The sequence below is a fragment of the Triturus cristatus genome, chromosome 7 (genome assembly GCF_964204655.1).
Source record: "Triturus cristatus chromosome 7, aTriCri1.1, whole genome shotgun sequence".
NCBI lineage: Eukaryota > Metazoa > Chordata > Amphibia > Caudata > Salamandridae > Triturus > Triturus cristatus.
In genome coordinates this window covers 1,299,247,089-1,299,266,210 of record NC_140590.1, presented here as the reverse complement: position 1 = coordinate 1,299,266,210, position 19,122 = coordinate 1,299,247,089, and the positions used below count along the sequence as shown (strand labels likewise).

Sequence of the window (19,122 nt, the reverse complement as noted above, 5' to 3'; positions counted from 1 at the left end):
GAACACCGCTCTAAGCCTTATGGTGAGGGCAATTTCTGAAAGAATGATATACGATATTGACATTTCAGATTTTTTGGATATATATTCGCTATGAGAATATGGCTACTTTCCGGTGAAGAATACCACATTAGAGCATTTGGAACTAAATATTGTGGGAATTTCTAACCTTGGTAGGTAAGGATTTGATATTTGGTAGTCTGAGGGGCATTCTTCTGGGCTAATGGAACGCTGTATATACAATTCTAAACGATACGTTAATTGATTATTTAGGTCTTAGGCATATTCATATTACGAGAATAAGGACAATAACTCTTGGAATATATGATGGACTAATATCATGAAGAAGGTAGGAGCTATAATTGGTCTTAAAGTTTACTACTTAATCAGTTGCATTGATTAACTCTTGCCTCTTATGCTCAGTAATAATAGAAGTTTCTGTTTTGCTCTGATCCAATAGAAATACATTGAGGAATTTTAAGGTACCGACGTCATTTGACGTGTTACTCATTACTCATGTGGGTTATACAACTATAACACTCGATGGAATCTAGGGGCATAACATGTTAGATCACCATTTCACTATTAACTGGATGTTAACAATAAGTGAACTGTTAGATATGAAGGAATTTGTTACATGTGGCTCTAAATTCTATGTATTTAGGAGTAAAGCATTTGTTTGAATAAGAAACAGTACAAAATTATTGAATTTTGTCTATGAAATAACTGAATGCACGGAGTGTAAATTTGGATAGTCCTGAGCACAAGGTTGTAAAAAAAATTTTTTTTTTAAATGGGCTCAATGGTGTTTAATTGAGATGGAATAGGATGGACTGTAAAATGCATAATTTGTATCATTTCCAGCCCTGAGGAAGCCATAGGTTATCCCTACCACGGCGAAACGCGTTGGCACATGGGATTGGAGTTTATTGAAATTAAAGAAGAGAAAAATAAGAGCCCATCTGAATTCTGTGGACTTAATCTCTAATAACTGTAATGGAACTTTATAAGTGTGTGTGTGTGTGTGCTCCAAAAGCTTTGTTAAAGTGCCCAATGGGAACAGTCCAGTCTGAACTGCCAGGCCAGGTCCTCCCTGTGAGGACACTGAAGGGTGGTCAGTTTATTTAATGAGTTTTATATAGCGCTGGCTAGACCCGAAGGTATCAGAGCGCTTTACATAAGTTTCCACAAAATTACGAAGTACATAACATTCAAGTTACATCATTTGTTAGAAAAGCAGTAACAAGAGAATGGAAGAAGATAAAAAAGGAGCATAGAAGGGTAAGGGGGAAGGATGGGGGGGGGAGATAGGACAGAGACAAAGGAATGTCTGCCCAAAGACCGGCAGGGAATGGAGGAACTTGATTGAATCTGATGACAAGATATGTGGTGTGTGCAAAATGACGTCTGAAGTGGGCTGAATGGTGCAATCGAAGACGTTCGCATGTATTGGAACATAGATATGTCAGTAAGCGGGGCTTGCTTTGTAGAGGCATGAAACTCACTCCCCCTGTGTCGGTCAGAACAAGAATAATTCAGTTAATTCCATCAGGGCCACCAAGGCATCTTGAAAACCAAGTAGAGAAAAAGTTTACACTTCTGGTGGCCTGGTACAGACCTCAAGGCAGAGCGTGTGGTGAGAGATTGCATGGAGTGCAACGCGAGAGTGCAAGTGTGCAAGACCAGGGTGACGAGAAAACCTCAAACGGGTTTGGCAAGAGGTGGCACTAGACATTTTAGGGCTAGTCACCTGCAGAACTGGCCAATCATATGTCCTTGTTTCGATTGACATGTTTTCAAGGTGGCCAGAGATCCAGATAACACAAACATTGAGACCAAAGATGTCATTTTTAGCAGGGAGGGGATACTTGAATGCATGTTAACAGACAACAGCGTCCAGCTTGTCTCAAAGGAGAAGGAGGATTTCTGACAGAAGAGATAGATTAAGCACAAACGTTGCTCTCTCCATCATCCAGGAACCAACAACATGGTAGAGATATTCACTAGAGTTTTGAAAGTATACATCCAAATCGCTAAATCCCAGTGCAAGGATTGGAAAGCTGAAATTTGAGAAGCTTAAGTTATACCGACTTACGCCTCACTCAGTCACGGGGAAAGTGTCTTGACTTTTTCAAAAGCAGGAGGCTCAACACATGTTCCAAACAAGGATGAGGGATAATCTTCAAAGTAATGACTCTAAGGATGAGTCGTGGATAGATGCACAATGCTTAAAAAATGTTGAGTAATTTTGATATGAGGCATGCAACTTCAAAAATTAAAGTGTGTGTGGGTGACTGTGTGAAGGTAAAATACCCACAAAAACATGGGGTACCTAAGTTTTCACCAACTTTTAAAGTTGCAAAGTTATTTCAGAACGCTGTTAGACTGGATAATAACCACATCCGGAACCTGAAACGAAGCACAGTGATAGATCCCGATTTGTAAACTCATGGCTCTTTGGTAAGGTGCTCAGATAAAAAGAAAATGTCCTTGAGTAGAAGCACACAAGGTGAATTCACCTAAATCTTTGTGCGACTACTTTCATTTGATTCTATTTGTATGTAGGTTTCTACTCAGGCATATGTCGATTTGTGGCGTTTTTTTTTTTTTTCTTTAATCTTTTCTTTGGGGGGGGGGGGGGGGGGAAGATGTATGGTACCGTTTGACAAGATTCATTATGTGTACATATTTAGAATCCCTTTTCCCTGGGTATTTTGAGAATATTGCAGAGGTAGAATGCCTATTCACTTTAGAACTTTGTTGTCTCCGTTAGCTACTGGTTATGGATGGGACATTTCTGTATGCAGAGTAACTTATTAAAGAACCATTTCAACACTTTCTGGAGGCTCTCGTATTTCTTCACACAATCCTACCAGAGATGCTAGCTAATCCTTACTGAGAAATTAACCCCTAATATAGATGGAACTAATTCATGAGACCCAAACTCTACCAGAGACAGTACTTTCCTCATCTAACAATACCCAATACCCTCCCACTGATAATTGGCACATCCCTAAACTGCACCAGAGATAGTAACCAGAGGGGTTGCAAATCCTACTATACAATTCAATCAGGACCTGTCCCTCAGGTGACTCCAGCCCTGCTAAATCAGGTATCCAGCATGGGTTAATTCTTGGGCGACGATAAACTTACTTTATTCCAAAAACATCAAATACGCAATTTAGAACTTAAAATAAGTTTTAAAAACTGATTTCATTGAAACGGAATTTTATTTGTTCCCAACAAGACACATGCAACCACAGGTGCTTCCAAAGCCAGCATTTTCCATCTCCATTTTCACCCTCCATCTCCCCATCTGAGTTTGTTGTGGATGGGGTAGTGGGGCTCTGTACGTTTCCTTTGCTTAAGGGGTAGTCTCAGAGCTGGTATAATGTGGGTTTGCGGACGTTTTTCGCATTTAGCATTAGATCACATTTTAGGCTGCATATAAAGAGGCCTCAGACAAGGGCTCTTTTCAAATAGCAAGAAACAGCTCCTCATACACACAGCTCTTACCTCTTGTCCTTGGCACTGCGCACAACCCGTTTGGTATCCTCCTCATCATCGCTGAGCAGGACAGGCCTGGGGACAAACATGCAAGATGTTATGAGTTAAAGATAAACGAAGAAGGAAACAAAGTGGTTCAAATGACTGGGGAGAAAAACCGAAAGGGATTAACATATTGGCCTACACTTCATCCTTTGATTCCCCCACCCCCCATAGAGGTGCTTGGAATTTCCCCTTCGGTAGACGAAGCCCGCTCCATCTGGGACCCTATTAATTCATGACCAGTGTGTTCTATTAACAGTAGAATCAAGCCTTTACATTATTCCAGTTGGCATATTTCTAGAACAAGCATTTTTTTGGTATGCATATCTTAACAGTTAAAACGCGCTGGGTGGACACGGGATTTGCCTCACCCCATGGGTATGGTGAACACCGAGCAGGTCTTCCAGAGCTATTCAGTTATGCACATATTGTTATATTGGAAGGAGCAGTGTTCATAAAATAGATTCTACAATTTACATGTAAACGCTGGAATGCCTAATGTCAATGCGTGGCATACAATTCCATTTCACGGCAAGGTTTGTGATTTCTCCTAGATGTCACAATACAGCACCTGGAGCAAGACAAGGGTGCCAACAGCCATTTGCTTAAGTGGTTCAACTTTATTAACACAGAATAAGAGAATCGTATAGAACTGGTTTATGTCACTTTCATAAAGGCCAAAACAAAATGGAGAGCCTCGTCAGAACACAAATGAGAAACTAGACTCAAACACTAAAAGCTTAACTGTTCGCTTTTTACTTTAGTGTTACAGCAATAACCTTACGCCAAGCAAAAAGACAGAGGACATTCCAGGACTAGGAGTGTGAGGTTGAACAAATGGCAAACAAAACTGAAATGTATCGCTCAATTGTTATGGAGGATATTTGCCGATAGAATTGCTCAATGGTCGACAATTATGCAAAGTAACAAGTAAACCACCAACACTGGTAAGTGCCTTACTTTGCCATTAAAACAGAGCCTAGAATGCATATACACACCAGACAAAAGGATGGGCTCTCACAAGAACAGATGAATGAGCACATTAAAATATCAGATTTATACATTGGGCTTACTAGTACAGCACTCTTGCAGTTTAATTTAACACCCTGGGGCAAATGACTTTCTTCTCAGTCTACATAGTCGCAAATGACTGATGAATTTGTAATGCAGTGCAAGATCGAAATTCCTTTGTTACTGGTTCTAGTTTGTTAGAACTTGAATACTATGTGAGCACAGTACGATGTTCTTTTTACTAAACATTACGCATTCTCATATATGATGCAACCAGGTACTAAGCGTTTGGTGGGGTTATGTACATTAAAGAGCTAGCTTGCCCTATTTCATTTGCACAGCAGGCAACTGTCAGTTACGGTAGTGTGGCAGTATTTACATATAAACTTGGATGCTGGACGGATTGATTTGTTGTTGTCCCGGTTAAATACCGGTAACTTCATTACTCAGAGTATAGTCTTCCTCGCCACATGAATAACAGAACTCTCCAAAGCAAAAAGTTAGCCTTCCATCCCCTCCCAATATGTCACCCATTACCTCTATAAGAGGCGGGCCGGCCTAACCCTTCAGCCTGAACGATCAAGCATAAACATGAAGCCAATAGCAACACAGGGAGGAAGACTTTACTCGGAGTAATGAAGATTACCGGTTAGTAACCGGGGCATTACCTCCTTTTAAGTCTTCCTCGCCACATGAATAACGAAGTGAGCACATACCAAAACCAAGAGACTTTATGGAAACTCACAAAAAACAAATGGACCAGAAGGGGATGCCAAAGAAGCATGGCAAAACCAACAACCACAGACTAGTGGAAAAAAACACCCAAGAGAGGCAACCACAAGCAGGAACGTGGAAGAACCAGCCTGGGACAGACACCCCGGAAGGGCCGAAAACCTGGACCTCCGAGACCCGTAGGGCCGCCAGAAAACCACCCGAACCAACAACCAAGGGAGGACAGAGAAGGCACGGAACCAGACCGCACAGAGCCAAAGCAACGAAAGGCCGACAGGCCCCAAAATACCAAAACTGCCTGACGGACAGCCCAAAGAAAAAGGGAAGCAGCAGACCCAGACTCTGGAACTGAAGGAAAAAGAGGGCATGTGAGAAAGTGCCATCTTTCTTGCTTGGCATGCCCCCACTTTTTGATTAATTGCTGATGTACTTTGACTGAGTGTGCCCTGGGCTCCTTCCAATCAGGTGCCCAGGGCCTGTGTTCCTTCCCTAAAACTGCATTGAAACCAAAACCCATTGGCATCTCTGGCCACAGGTCAGCTGCTGGTAAATGGAACCCTAGGTACCAAAGGCACTGTGACCAGAGAAGGCCCCTAAGGGCTGCAGCACTTATTGTGCCATCCTTAGAGGCCCTGTACCCTGACACCCACACACTGCCTTTGCAGGCTGAGTGTCTGGGTGCAGAACAAAACAGTCGACATGGCACACATCCCTGCCTTCTGTCCTCCAGGACTTGGAGCCTGATCTTCATCCTCTCTCTGAAGGTCCTGGCCGAGAACGAGTGGCATATTTCACACTCCTCCGGCACATGGGACTGGGGAAGGCAGACTATGCACACCCTGTGTGGGTCTGATTTAGCCTTCTTCCTATTGCACTCTGGGCACTTGTCAAACAAGCCAGGCATGATGACAACACCAGAAAGAAGGCCACAACACTAAAAGCTTGAAAATTGACAAAATCTCCAAATAAACACTTGAAAAGGGAGAGCTCAATGCTCCAGGGTCCTGCTAGCAGGAGCCGGAAAAAAGAACTGAAAGTAAAAGGGACCTGCTGTGCATTCTGGGATACTGGGAAAAGTTCTGGAAAGTTTTCTTAAAGGCACAGTATCCTGTTCTGAGCCACATAATGGCAGCCTATGGGGCTCGTCTGTCCATTCCTTTCTCTCTATCATTCCAGAGGCTTCTGCTGGTAGAGGCAGGTTTTTTCCTTGTGGAAAAAGCTGGGCAGGCAGTGCTGTTTGTGGATGTTGGTGGAATTTCCTAGTTGAAGTACTGGACAGTGTAGCCTGTGGGTATAGGCTGCATTATCTGTCTTTAAATTAAATTCTCTCTTAAGTGTAGATGCAGGTCTGCATGGCTGGACACCTTAAGAGATTATTTTTTTTATTGCTCCGGGGTCCCCGCACATGGGCGGGACTATTCACTAGATTATGACTATACACAGATCCCCTACTACAGAATGAATATTCCACCCCCCCCCCCCCCCCCGTGACAATCCGCATGCCCAGAGGCCCTGATTGGGCGATGTCATCCCAGAACGGAGGCTGGGGTGTGCGATCTTTTCATCTGTTACTGTCTGTTTACAGGCTTTTTCTTGGCCTGTTTGAGGCTCCTGGTCTTACGTATTAGCAGATAAGGAGCCGACGGGGGGGGGGGGACTTGTGTGTGTATATGTATATAAATAGATAAACTTACTGGCGGTCGCCAGTAGGTAGATATAGTTAGGACCCATTTTCCATAGGAAAACATTCTACTTGGAATAACTTTGGCTCCGATTGACGAATCTCTGCAAAATTTTCAAAACTTTTGGCCAGCTCCGGTCCTAATCTGAAAGTTTCACGGTGATTCGTCAAGCAGGGGCCGAGAAAAAAGGGGGGTCCCAAAATGCATTTTCCCCATGCAATTTCCCATAGGACCTTTAGCCGCAGCTACAGCCCTAACTGCTCAACGGAATTACAACAAATTTGGCAAAGAGGTAGTCCTTAGTTCAGACTCGTACCTTTTGCTTAAATGGTGTAAATCCGTTTAGTAGTTCCTGAGAAATTGACATTTAAATGTACATATATATCTATAACCTCGGAGGGTCCGTGCACGAGCTGTATTCTAATTGGCTGTCAACACTCCAAATCAGGAAGTGTTGGCACAATCTTGTGCCTCAGTAGAACCGAGGCACAAGAAATCGGCAAAAGAAACGCGAAAAACGCAAAAAGGGGGCAGGGTAGAAACACCCTGACCCCCTAGGCCTGCTCAGGGCCCAAAAAGCATTAAAAAATAAAATAAAAAAAGGAGAGATTCACGTACCCAGCTTGAATTTCGGCCGCAAAAAAAAATAAAACAATAAAGCGGACTCCCGCGCTTCTTTGGTAATTGGCCCCGGGGGGTGCCACATCCCAGGGGCATTTTCCCCAAAAAATGTGGGGGGGTCCCAATCCCCCCCACACTGCCCCGGGGACAGCCACACTCCGGGGCTTATTAATATTATGTGGGGGGGCTCTCAGGCCCCCCAGCCCCCGGGGACCGTCACCCCCCGGGGCTTATTAAAATTGGGTGGGGGGCTCTCAGGCCCCCCCCAGCCCCAGGGACCGCCACCCCCCGGGGCTTCTTCAAAATGTGGGAGGGGGCCACAAGGCCCCCCTCCTAGAGCCTTGTCTAGGCCCTGGGGACCACTACCCCCCCCAGGGCCGGCTCCTGCAGTGTCCCGGGGTGCCCACCCCCAGGACACTAGTTTGCAATGACAGGGCGGGAGCCTCGCAGCTCCCACCCTGTCATTGCAAACTGCTTTCCTATTTGGAAGAGAGCAGGAAACCTCCTCTCTCTTCCAAATAGGAAAGCAGATTGCTTTTCCACAGGGGGAGCAGCATGTTAGCTGCTCCCCATGTGGAAAAGCAATGCCGGCTCCCACAGGACGCAGGGAGCCGGCTGGGACTGTGGGGGGATTGGGGACCCCCCCCCCAACGAAGAGGGCCAGCCCCGGGGGATGGGATCCCCAGGGCTAGTAGTGGCCCAGGAGGGGGGCCACGCAACCCCCCCTCAAACAAAAAAATGGCCCCGGGGTTGGGGTCCCCGGGGCCATAAGTGGCCACAGGAGAGGGGCAAGGCAGCCCCCCCTCCAAAATAAAAATGTTTAAAAATTTTTATTTTTTTTAAAAAGGCCCATGCCCCGGGGGATGGGGTCCCCGGGTCAAATTATGGCCTCGGGGCCCCCTTCCCGATTTTTATATTAAAAAAAATAAAAAAACATTGGGGGCAAGCCCTGGGGGATGGAGTCCCCAGGGCCAATAAATTAGAAAAAGTGTGGCTACACAGCCCCCCTTCTTAAAAAATAAAAAAAGGGATCAGGCCGGAGGCCACACCCCTCCTTGCACCACTCTGCAAACGCACCCCCTGGGGCGTTTGCAAAGAGGCAACTAATTCCCCTTGAATACTGGGGGTCCCTGGGGGCCAACTAGCCCACCAGGAACCTCCAGTATGCGCCAGGGGGCAGCGTTGCAGAGGTGTAATGAGGCAACGCAGCTCAGTGGCGCTTACTGGGGGTACCTGGTGGGCTAGTTTGCCGCCAGGGGACTTCAGGATTCAAGGGGACTTAATCCCCCCCCCAACTTGAAACGCGTCATGGGGCGCGTTTGCACAGTGGTGAAGGTAGGGGGCGGGGCCTGAGGTGATGTGTGCAAACACGCCCTGTGGCGCGTTTTAAGTTGGGGAATTCATTCCTCTTCAATCCAGGAGGTCCCCAAGGGGCCAACTAGCCCACCAGGTACCTCCACTAAGCGCTACGGAGCTGCGTTGCAGAGTGTTGTAAAAAGGGGCGTGGCCTCTGAACACCTCTCTGCAACGCAGCTCCCTGGCGCATACTGGAGGTACCTGGTGGGCTAGTTGGCTCCCAGGGGACCGCAGGATTGAACAGGAATTAATTCCCCAACTTAAAACGCGCCACAGGGCGTGTTTGCACACGTCACCTCAGGCCCCACCACCTTTCTTCACCATTGTACAAATATTCCTCTAAAATCAGCCGAACTGCGAATTCCAATTTACTCACTTGTTATCAGGAGAGAACCCAGTGCTGCATCTTTTAGCCCAGCACTGACCCTCAAAAGTAATTCTAAGCGTACTTACCAGTAACTTGTATTACCTTCCATAGAAATCCATTGTGTGGTTTTCAGCAGAAAACGTTCTGTCTATTTTCACAAACTAAAAATATTCCTAAAAAATCGTCTGTATGACTTAAACACATTCTTTCAACTGTTTACAGGAGATGCACCAGGGCTGGATCCAGGATCCACCACTGAGTAAGAAAAACTAACGATAACACTACTTACCGGCTAAGTGAATTATCTGCCATAGGATAACATTGGAGATTCTATGTGAAAAAATGTATAAGTGTCAATTTTTAAAATACAATAATATTCCTTAAAAATCACTACAGTAACCAAAACGCTTTACTCAACTGTTTACAGGAGATGTCCAAGGACTGAATCTAGGATCCAGTCCTGTGGTTAGAAAAGTAATCCATAAAAGTAACTAACTGCATTTGACTAGAAATTCACAATGTTGCATTGTGTTGCCAATTGCAACAACTGTAACTACTGTACTTAAAATTCTATTGCCCATTTGCAAAGTACTTAAACTAAAGTAATTCATTCTGAGAAAGTATATTTTGTATTGTAATGTAGAATGCAATTATAATGTCATTAAAAAAATAAAATATCTAAAAATAGCTTTAAAAAATGTAGTAAATCAGTATAAAAAAAACAGTATGACAATTAATACATTAAAAATCGTCATTTACTGTGCTATGGGTCCTAAGTAGGGGTTTTATTGATGTCTAAAATAAGTTTGAAAATGATTTCCTTTAATGTGAACGACCTAAATAATAAAAAGAAAATGCGGGCAATAGAGACATGGATTTTGACTGAAAATCCCGCAGTTATATTCTTACAAGAAACCCATATTCCTGCTTCAAAAACTGATTATTTCTCTATGTTTAAGAGTTGGGCCTCTTACCGGGGCTTTTCCTTCTTTTCGGAGTCACAGAGAGGCGCCGCTCTTTTCCTTAATAGGAGATTAGAGGCGGAGGTGATCCAAACGGATGCGGATAGCCAGGGCAGGTGGTGTTGGGCCACGTGTAAATTTAAGAATAGACCATCGCACATCACCTTTGTAAGTTTTTATGCCCCCTTGAATGATAGCCCTGCAACATATGACGAAATGTTTCAATCTTTACTGAAGGTTGGTGGGGATCTTGTGATCGGGTGATCAGAGGAGACTTTAACATTCTTATGAAGGCAAATTTAGACTCCACCACTGGGGGGAAAAAGCAGTTGAAACCTAAATCATTTCAGATAATTGTGAATAATGTACGGATTTTTGATCTTGTTGATCCTTGGCTTTATCTAAATCCTTCTAAAAGAGAATATACTTGTTGGTCAGGAAGATACAAGTCATTTTCTTGTATTGATTTTTTTCTGGTTTCTTCAAAATTTAAAACTCGGCATCATCAGATGTTAAATAATGGCTTTTCCGACCATGCGATGTTAGTAGCTGAGTTAGTGTTGGATGAAACTACGAATACTCAGAAACGATGGGTTTTTAATAAATCTTACTTGTCTGATGAAACCTGGGTCACTTCTCTTAAAAATGAGATTAGGGAGTATATTGAACGAAATATGGGCACTGCCCCTATTCATGTTGTATGGGACTCACTGAAGGCATTTATTCGGGGGGCAGTTATAGGGAGAGACGCAAGGGAATCAATTATATATAGGGATACAAAGAATCAATTGCAGCAAAATACAGGCTTTCGTGAATCAAATGTACCACAATCCCTCTTTTAAGACACAGAATCAGTTAAATGCCGCAAAACGGGAGTTGAATGCACATTACTTTGTTAGAAGCGAGGAGGTTTTTTGTAGACAAGCCCAAAAAATATACGAGCACAGTAATTTTACGGGCAAATTCTTGGCGTGGCAGGCCAAAGAACGTGTTGCAGCTAATTTAATTCGATCTCTTAAATCTGCAATCAGTGGTGTGGATACCTCAGATGCGGGAGAGATTGGAGCAATTATGTTGTCCCATTATGAGAATATCTATACTTCACATCACACCACGGATCAGGGGAGATTAATTGACTTTTTAGATAAATATCGTCTTCCCTCTCTTCCCCAGTTGGACCAAGAAGCAATGATGTCATAGTTTGTGTGATGAATTAGAGCTTGTGGTCAAAAATCTTTCTCATGGTAAGGCCTGTGGTCCAGATGGACTCCCCGCTGAATTTTTCATCACGTTTTTTAGTTTTTTCTCTGAGTTTTTTCTGTTATTAGTAAATTCTATGCTGGAGGGTGGCCCAATTCCAGCGTCTTTTTAGGAGGGAACTGTGGTCAGTTTCTTGAAAAAAGGAAAGGAAGCTAAAGACCCAAATTCTTATAGGCCCATAACATTACTGAACTCAGATTATAAAATTATCACAAAATTGCTTTCCTTCCGTTTTAATAATATTTCTTCGCAATTGATTCATGCAGATCAGAGCGGTTTTATCTCCGGTCGCCAACTCATTACCAACACAAATTATCTGATTGAGGCTTTAGATTATTTTGAAACACGGAAGGTCTCAGCTTTAGTTCTTCTTCTAGATGCAGAAAAGGCTTTTGAATTGGTGGTTTGGGACACACTTTTTTATATTTTACAACATTTTGGTAATCCCCCTCAAATTATTACTCTAATTAGAAATTTATATCGAGAGGCTAAAGCTTGCATACTTGTTAACTCATGCATAGTAGGCTCGATTTCAGTACAAAGAGGGACGAGGCAAGGCTGTCCATTATCTCCCGTCCTTTTTGCTTTTTTTATTGAGCCTTTAGCAGTTGCAATTAGAAAAAGTAAAGATATTCTTCCGCCTATTCCCTGCATGGATAAGATCAAATTATACGCAGATGATATTATGTTGTTACTGAAACCTGAGTTGCTTACGCAAACACAGGTTTTTTCGATTTTTACAGAATTTGAAGCAGTGGGGGGTATCGAATTAACAGGAAAAAAACTGAGATTTTAATCTGTGGTAAGAATAATCCTGAATTGCACCCAGATATTCAGAGCTGTGTTAACAATAGACCCAAAAAGTATCTGGGTCTATTTTTCTCACCTTTAGTCCGCGATTTGTATACTCTGAATTTTGCACCCTTGATCCAAAAAGTTCGTGATTTGTTTTCACGATGGAATCTACTGCCTTTGTCTATTTTGGGCCGGGTGGCATTAATTAAAATGGCAGTTCTCCCCTTATTCAATTTTTTGTTCTCTACCATCTCTTGCTCTCTCCCAGGCTCCTTTTTTTCAAAAGTTGAGTCTTTATTTTCAGCTTTTGTCTGGGCTAAAAAGACCCCCCGAATAGCTATTAATACTTTATATGTATACAAGGAACAAGGAGGTCTCGGCCTCCCAAACCTGAAAGACTATTACTATGCTTATTTTGCACAGTATCTTTCAAGATTTAAACATTCAATATCTAAAGAGGCTTTGTTTATAAACTTTTTTTGGGATTTAATTTGTAAAGAGACCAAAATTCCCTCTCCACTTTCGATATTTAAATCACCTAAATTAGTTAGATACAAGGTCTTGAGTTGGTTTTTTAAAAAAACGTGAAGCCATTCTGAAAAGGTACTCTTTCTTTTCTAAGCTTAATAACGCCACTGAGTGTTGTCATTGGATTCGGGATTAACATTGGGCCAGAAATTATACATAATAGGCCAAGATCTGGGTTTATAACTTTATCGAACTTTGTGAAAGATGGAGCATGGCTGACTATCGATGAGATGGCTTTCTTATTCATAGAAACTTTCTTCTTATGGGTTCATATGCCCTATTGTATAAATCTCTGGTTCAATTTGATTTAGCACAGAATAGCCAATCCTTACATTTAACAAATGCTCTTTTCTGGTCCCCAATTTTCAAAAATCCTGGAAAATGGAGAAAAAGTTTAGCACAAAGCAGGGAGGAGGATCTGAGTGCCAAAGCAATAAAAAAGTGGCAGAAGCAGGAAAGTATTAAATTATTTGACAAATCTTGGAATACCTTAAATAAATTTAATTTCACGGTTTTGAGAGGCGACAACTGGCGACAAATGCTTTTTTTTAGTAAGTGGTTATTATATTATACCCCTGCAACTCTTGCTAAAATGTATAGCACTACGTTGTCTACTTGCTTTAGATGTACCCAACCGGACCTGGCTAACTGGTCTCATATAATGGCCTTCTGCCCCAAAATTAGGACATTCTGGAAAGGATTGTTCTCTCGGTTTTCCCTTCATTTACATTTTACGATTACCAGCTATGAAAATTTAATTATATTTGGATTCGATCCAGAGCTAAATTTGGTGGACTATGGCGAAACTTCTGTACATTCTGGTAGCAGTGGCTAGATCTTTGATCCTTCAGTATTGGAAGACAGAAACGGTCCCAACTGTAGATGAATGGTATCAAAAAATTAAGAGAGTCAGGAAAACCGAATTTATATTTGCTCAAAGGATTGGGGCATTGCGCAAATTTACCAAAATTTGGGAATCCTATTTTGACTGAGATCATCTGTCTAATTACGGTTGATATCGCTGAGTAGTTTTTTTTCTCTTTGATGTACTCTGTCTAGTTCCGTATATTATCTATGCTATTTACTGTATTTGTTTTTAAATGGATTGCCAAGAACTCAAAAATGTAATAAAATAAAAAAAAAAAAAAATTGTCATTTACAAAACCTTTGAAATTCACTGAAAAAAACCATAGGTTTTAGGGGTGTTCTAGTTAGCTGGACATTTCGCTCGTACAAAACCCTTTAAATTTCTCCGATATAGTTGTACTAACTACATCTCGCGCGCCCGCAATCCACTGCTGATGAGGTCACATATTACATCATTCATGACATGGTCAGTGACATCACTGATGACATCATCCACGTGACAATCAGATACACCTCATCGTATAATCATGTACCCATGACTCACCTTGACCTTCTTTAAGGGCAGGGACGCCTGCTAAAACTAAAACATATGGGCAGGCTTCTGGGGAAGTGGAGGGACGGCCCTTGATTGTTAGTGGGTCTATTTCTTACAGGTACACCTCCACTATTGCTTACGCCATCCAGGATAATGCCTGTCCTGGCTACTGGGGTAGCTAATGGGGTAGCAATAGCCTTGACATTTGAACTTACAATGTTGGCCGTTGTTGTTCCTACTACTTCAGAGGGGTCGTAAGTAGAACCATTGTTCCGTACGGCTCGGGTATTGGCTGGGCTGCTATTAAAGCATGCATTTTTAGAAATAGTTGGCCCTTTGATGTTACTAGACCCAGGGTCAGCAGTAACACCCAGACCCCCCTCCCTCGGGACATTACATAATGATTCTAGCTCCTTCATAAATTTCTCGCCCCGAAGGGCATCTAAACTGATAATGCCTTTCCTTTTAGTTTCCTCTTTTTTTACAAGGTTTTCGATTTTATCTAGTCTTTTAAAAATGATATTAAATTGTTTAGCTATTTGAACTTCAACTTGTTTAAAAATGGTGTCTACAATAGTTTCAATCAAGTTGCCATTGAGTTTAGATTGAATATTCCGATCAAAGAATTCAGTCTGTGTAAAAACAGAGTTATCAGTTCCCTCAAGGGGCAACATAAAGTCCCCACAGGTGCCTTTGTCCAGAGCTAAAGGGTGTGGTCTACAGGCGAGAGCAGGGAGTCTCTCAGTGCCTTTGTCCAATAATAATAGTGGAGGCGATAGATCCTCGGTAACGACTGTTATTATTTCACAGTCTTTATCTTTATTCCACATACTCTGTGGGGTAGGTTGATTTCTACAGCGGCTTGGTCGTTTCCTTTTATTTACAGTGCTTTTAGCAGGGCCTCTTGCGTTTTTCCCCTGCGGTTTTATTAGTAGATGGCATATCTGTTTCAGGTTCCACTAAAAAGTCAGTGACAGGGACAGTCGCCAAGCTGGTGGTTCCAATGATAGGGGCTAATGTATCAACTTGGACAGTTGGTTTAATGACAGTTACTGTAGGGGAAAGTGGGAGGTCGGGATTAGAAGTAGCCTTTGGAGATTGAGGACATAAAGGAGTAGTAGTAGTACATAGTCCAATGGACATCCTTCTTTCCGTGTCTGCTATCTCATTGGTGACCATGGTAAGGGCATTGGCCAGCAATTTATCAAACGGTGTGGACAACTCAGCAGCATCTACAGGTGCGTTCGTGTTAGTACGTTTCCCCATGGTATGTTCAATTACCTTCGCAGCTTGATGTGAACAGAGGGATGGCCCGCCCGACCGCTGGTGACCACTGAGGGCCTTTGAGGGCGGTGGCGAGGACTCTGTGCGCTGCTGCTGGGTTTCTTTGTGTGCGGCCGGGCTTGTGCTCCGCTGAGCACACTTGCATCAACTTCCCCCTGCAACCTCACGATCAGCCGGGCTTGGCTCCGCCGATAGGGACTCCATCTCCCAGCATTCCAGGGTGACCAGGTGACGCTCCCGCTGACTAGCTTTCCCGCGCCTGGAGGCGTTCAAATCTGAGGGCGGTTGCTCGTCCCGCGAGGACGCGCGCGGGATGCGCCGGGCTAAGCCCGGGCAAAGGGCGGGCCCTCTGTGGCCCTCAGTGGTCACCAGCGGTCGGGCGGGCCATCCCTCTGTTCACATCAAGCTGCGAAGGTAATTGAACATACCACGGGGAAACGTACTAACACGAACGCACCTGTAGATGCTGCTGAGTTGTCCACACCGTTTGATAAATTGCTGGCCAATGCCCTTACCATGGTCACAAATGAGATAGCAGACACGGAAAGAAGGATGTTCATTGGACTATGTACTACTACTACTCCTTTATGCCCTCAATCTCCAAAGGCTACTTCTAATCCCGACCTCCCACTTTCCCCTACAGTAACTGTCATTAAACCAACTGTCCAAGTTGATACATTAGCCCCTATCATTGGAACCACCAGCTTGGCGACTGTCCCTGTCACTGACTTTTTAGTGGAACCTGAAACAGATATAATGCCATCTACTAATAAAACCGCAGGGGAAAAACGCAAGAGAGGCCCTGCTAAAAGCACTGTAAATAAAAGGAAACAACCAAGCCGCTGTAGAAATCAACCTACCCCACAGAGTATGTGGAATAAAGATAAAGACTGTGAAATAATAACAACAGTCGTTACCGACGATCGATCGCCTCCACTATTATTATTGGACAAAGGCACAGAGACTCCCTGCTCTCGCCTGTAGACCACACCCTTTAGCTCTGGACAAAGGCACCTGTGGGGACTTTATGTTGCCCCTTGAGGGAACTGATATCTCTGTTTGTACACAGACTGAATTCTTTGATCGAATATTCAATCTAAACTCAATGGCAACTTGATTGAAACTATTGTAGACACCATTTTTAAACAAGTTGAAGTTCAAATAGCTAAACAATTTAATATCATTTTTAAGAGACTAGATAAAATCGAAAACCTTGTAAAAAAAAGAGGAAACTAAAAGGAAAGGCATTCTCAGTTTAGATGCCCTTCGGGGCGAGAAATTTATGAAGGAGCTAGAATCATTATGTAATGTCCCGAGGGAGGGGGGTCTGGCTGTTACTGCTGACCCTGGGTCTAGTAACATCAAAGGGCCAACTATTTCTAAAAATGTATGCTTTAATAGCAGCCCAGCCAATACCCCAGCCGTACGGAACAATGGTTCAATTCAATTCAATTCAGCTTTATTCGGAGCAAATTAATGTCCATAAAAGCAATCACAGTCATATTCACAAATACAAAACATGAACACTTATAGCAGACATAATCACATTTCATGTACGATATTAATTATTAAAAATATAATACAGCTTAAAATTACATATCTACATCTAAAAAACACATACTTTTCCTCAGGTTGATGCATTTGTTTAAAAAGGAAGCAGTATAAAAGCAAATATCAGCAGATTGTAAGTTAAAAATCAATTTCATAGCCTGCTCAACCGTCCGTGTACCATATTTGACAAACATGGGCTTTAGCAAAATAACACGGAAGTTGGAGTACAGCTTACAAAATAATATAAAGTGCATTGTGCTCTGCTTGGAAAAACCGTCACATCTACAAGGGCCTATAGGGTATTTTCTCATTACAGGATGTGCCACCAGATGATGCACTATTCCAAATCTCAGTCTGGTTAGTACAAATTTATGTGTTGGTCTGGTGACAATAGTTAGATAGACGGGAAATCCATCCATGGACAGGTATCTGTTGTAAAACATAACAGTGGACAAAGAACCTGCAATTACTATTCTTTTCCTCTCGGCAAAGGCTAGAAAAATCATTTTCAGCTCAGTCTTGGGGATTAATAAAACAGCATTTGGATCAGTTACGATATTCAGGTTGAAAATATCCGAGAAGCACATAATAATGTATTTAATCCAGGGTATTGCCTTTACTTTATCTAATCGCATACAGTCCTGGATTATAGACCTAGTGAAAGATTTTTCTTCATTCAACCAAATTGATCTCCACAACATCAAAGGTCTAAGTGACAAAAGATCGGATAAATAGTTAACATTTAGTTCATGATGACATAATGCATTAGAGGCCGAAGTGGGTAAACACAATACCTTTTTTAGGAAAGAATTCTGTTCCAGTTGCAACTCATGTACGCCACTGTAGCCCCAAATTCCAGCCCCATATAATGCAATCGAAACACATCTAGCCTGATAAATTTTTACCATGTCTCTGGTCCTACGATCCCCAATTTTCTGTGCAAATCTAAAAATTCCATGTGCATTTCTAGCCATTTTATTGCGTATATTGTTAAATTCATGTGTCCAATTTTTATCCTCAGCAAAGGTTATACCTAAATAACAGAATTTGTCCACCTGCTGCACTTTTAGTTTATCTATAAAAAACCCTTTGGCTGCATGTTTGCTTTTCTTTGGGCCACAGATCATTGTATAAGTTTTGCTTTTGTTGATAACTAATTTTTTATCTTTAATAAAAGATACAAAACTATCCATTAATCGTTGTAACCCTATCGGAGTTCTTGACAGCAATACAGCATCGTCGGCGTATAATAACACCGGAACGGGGGTACCGTTAATCATTGGGGCATCTGCAGGTACTTTTTTTAAAATAGCATCAACATTATTTATAAATAAAATGAATAAAAGAGGAGCTAAAACACAACCCTGCCTTATACCGCGTTTAACGCTAAAGTTCCTAGTGCACTCACCCTTCCTACCAAAACGTACACATGTTTTTAATCTCTCGTACATTCTGGCAAGAAAATAAATTATGCCCTTTGGCGCCCCTAGTTCTAACAGGGTCGACCACAGAATCGAGTGGTCGACCATGTCGAAGGCGCTACTTAAATCCGCAAAGCACATGTAAATATGGCCAGATTTGGCTTCACTGTATTTCCCGATCAATAATTCTAAATTAATACATTGATCGAGTGTACCCCTACCTTTCCTAAAGCCATATTGGCTATCTGTCAGAATATGGTCCTGTTCTACCCATTCTTCCAGTCTAACCAGCATAATCCTACTCATTACTTTTACTGAGGCATCCAATAATGAGACTGGTCGATAATTTTTCGCATCGGACCTAGATCCCTTCTTGTATATAGGTACAATTATAGACTCCTCCCAAGTTTGTGGAGGGCCTATACAAACTGCGGCATTAAAAACAACAGCCAACAGCGGACCCCATACTTCTGGCGTCTCCTTATATACATCACTTGGGACCCCATCCGGGCCTTGGGCCTTTCCTCCCTTACTTGCTCTTATCCCACTTTCCACTTCTTCCACAGTAATATCAAGTGGTATGATAGGCCATCTTTCTGACCCA

At 42.6% G+C, this 19,122-nt stretch overlaps 1 protein-coding gene across 1 annotated transcript in view; it reads right to left on the bottom strand.

Annotated features, from left to right (window-relative positions):
* LOC146811938 (eukaryotic translation initiation factor 3 subunit C-like) overlaps positions 1 to 19,122 on the bottom strand; it is a 564,017-nt gene that overhangs the window by 478,030 nt on the left and 66,865 nt on the right. Inside the window, exon 3 of the mRNA XM_085618906.1 lies at positions 3,514 to 3,579. Coding sequence (XP_085475032.1) covers positions 3,514 to 3,579 — 66 coding nt within the window. The remainder of the gene's footprint in view (positions 1 to 3,513; positions 3,580 to 19,122) is intronic.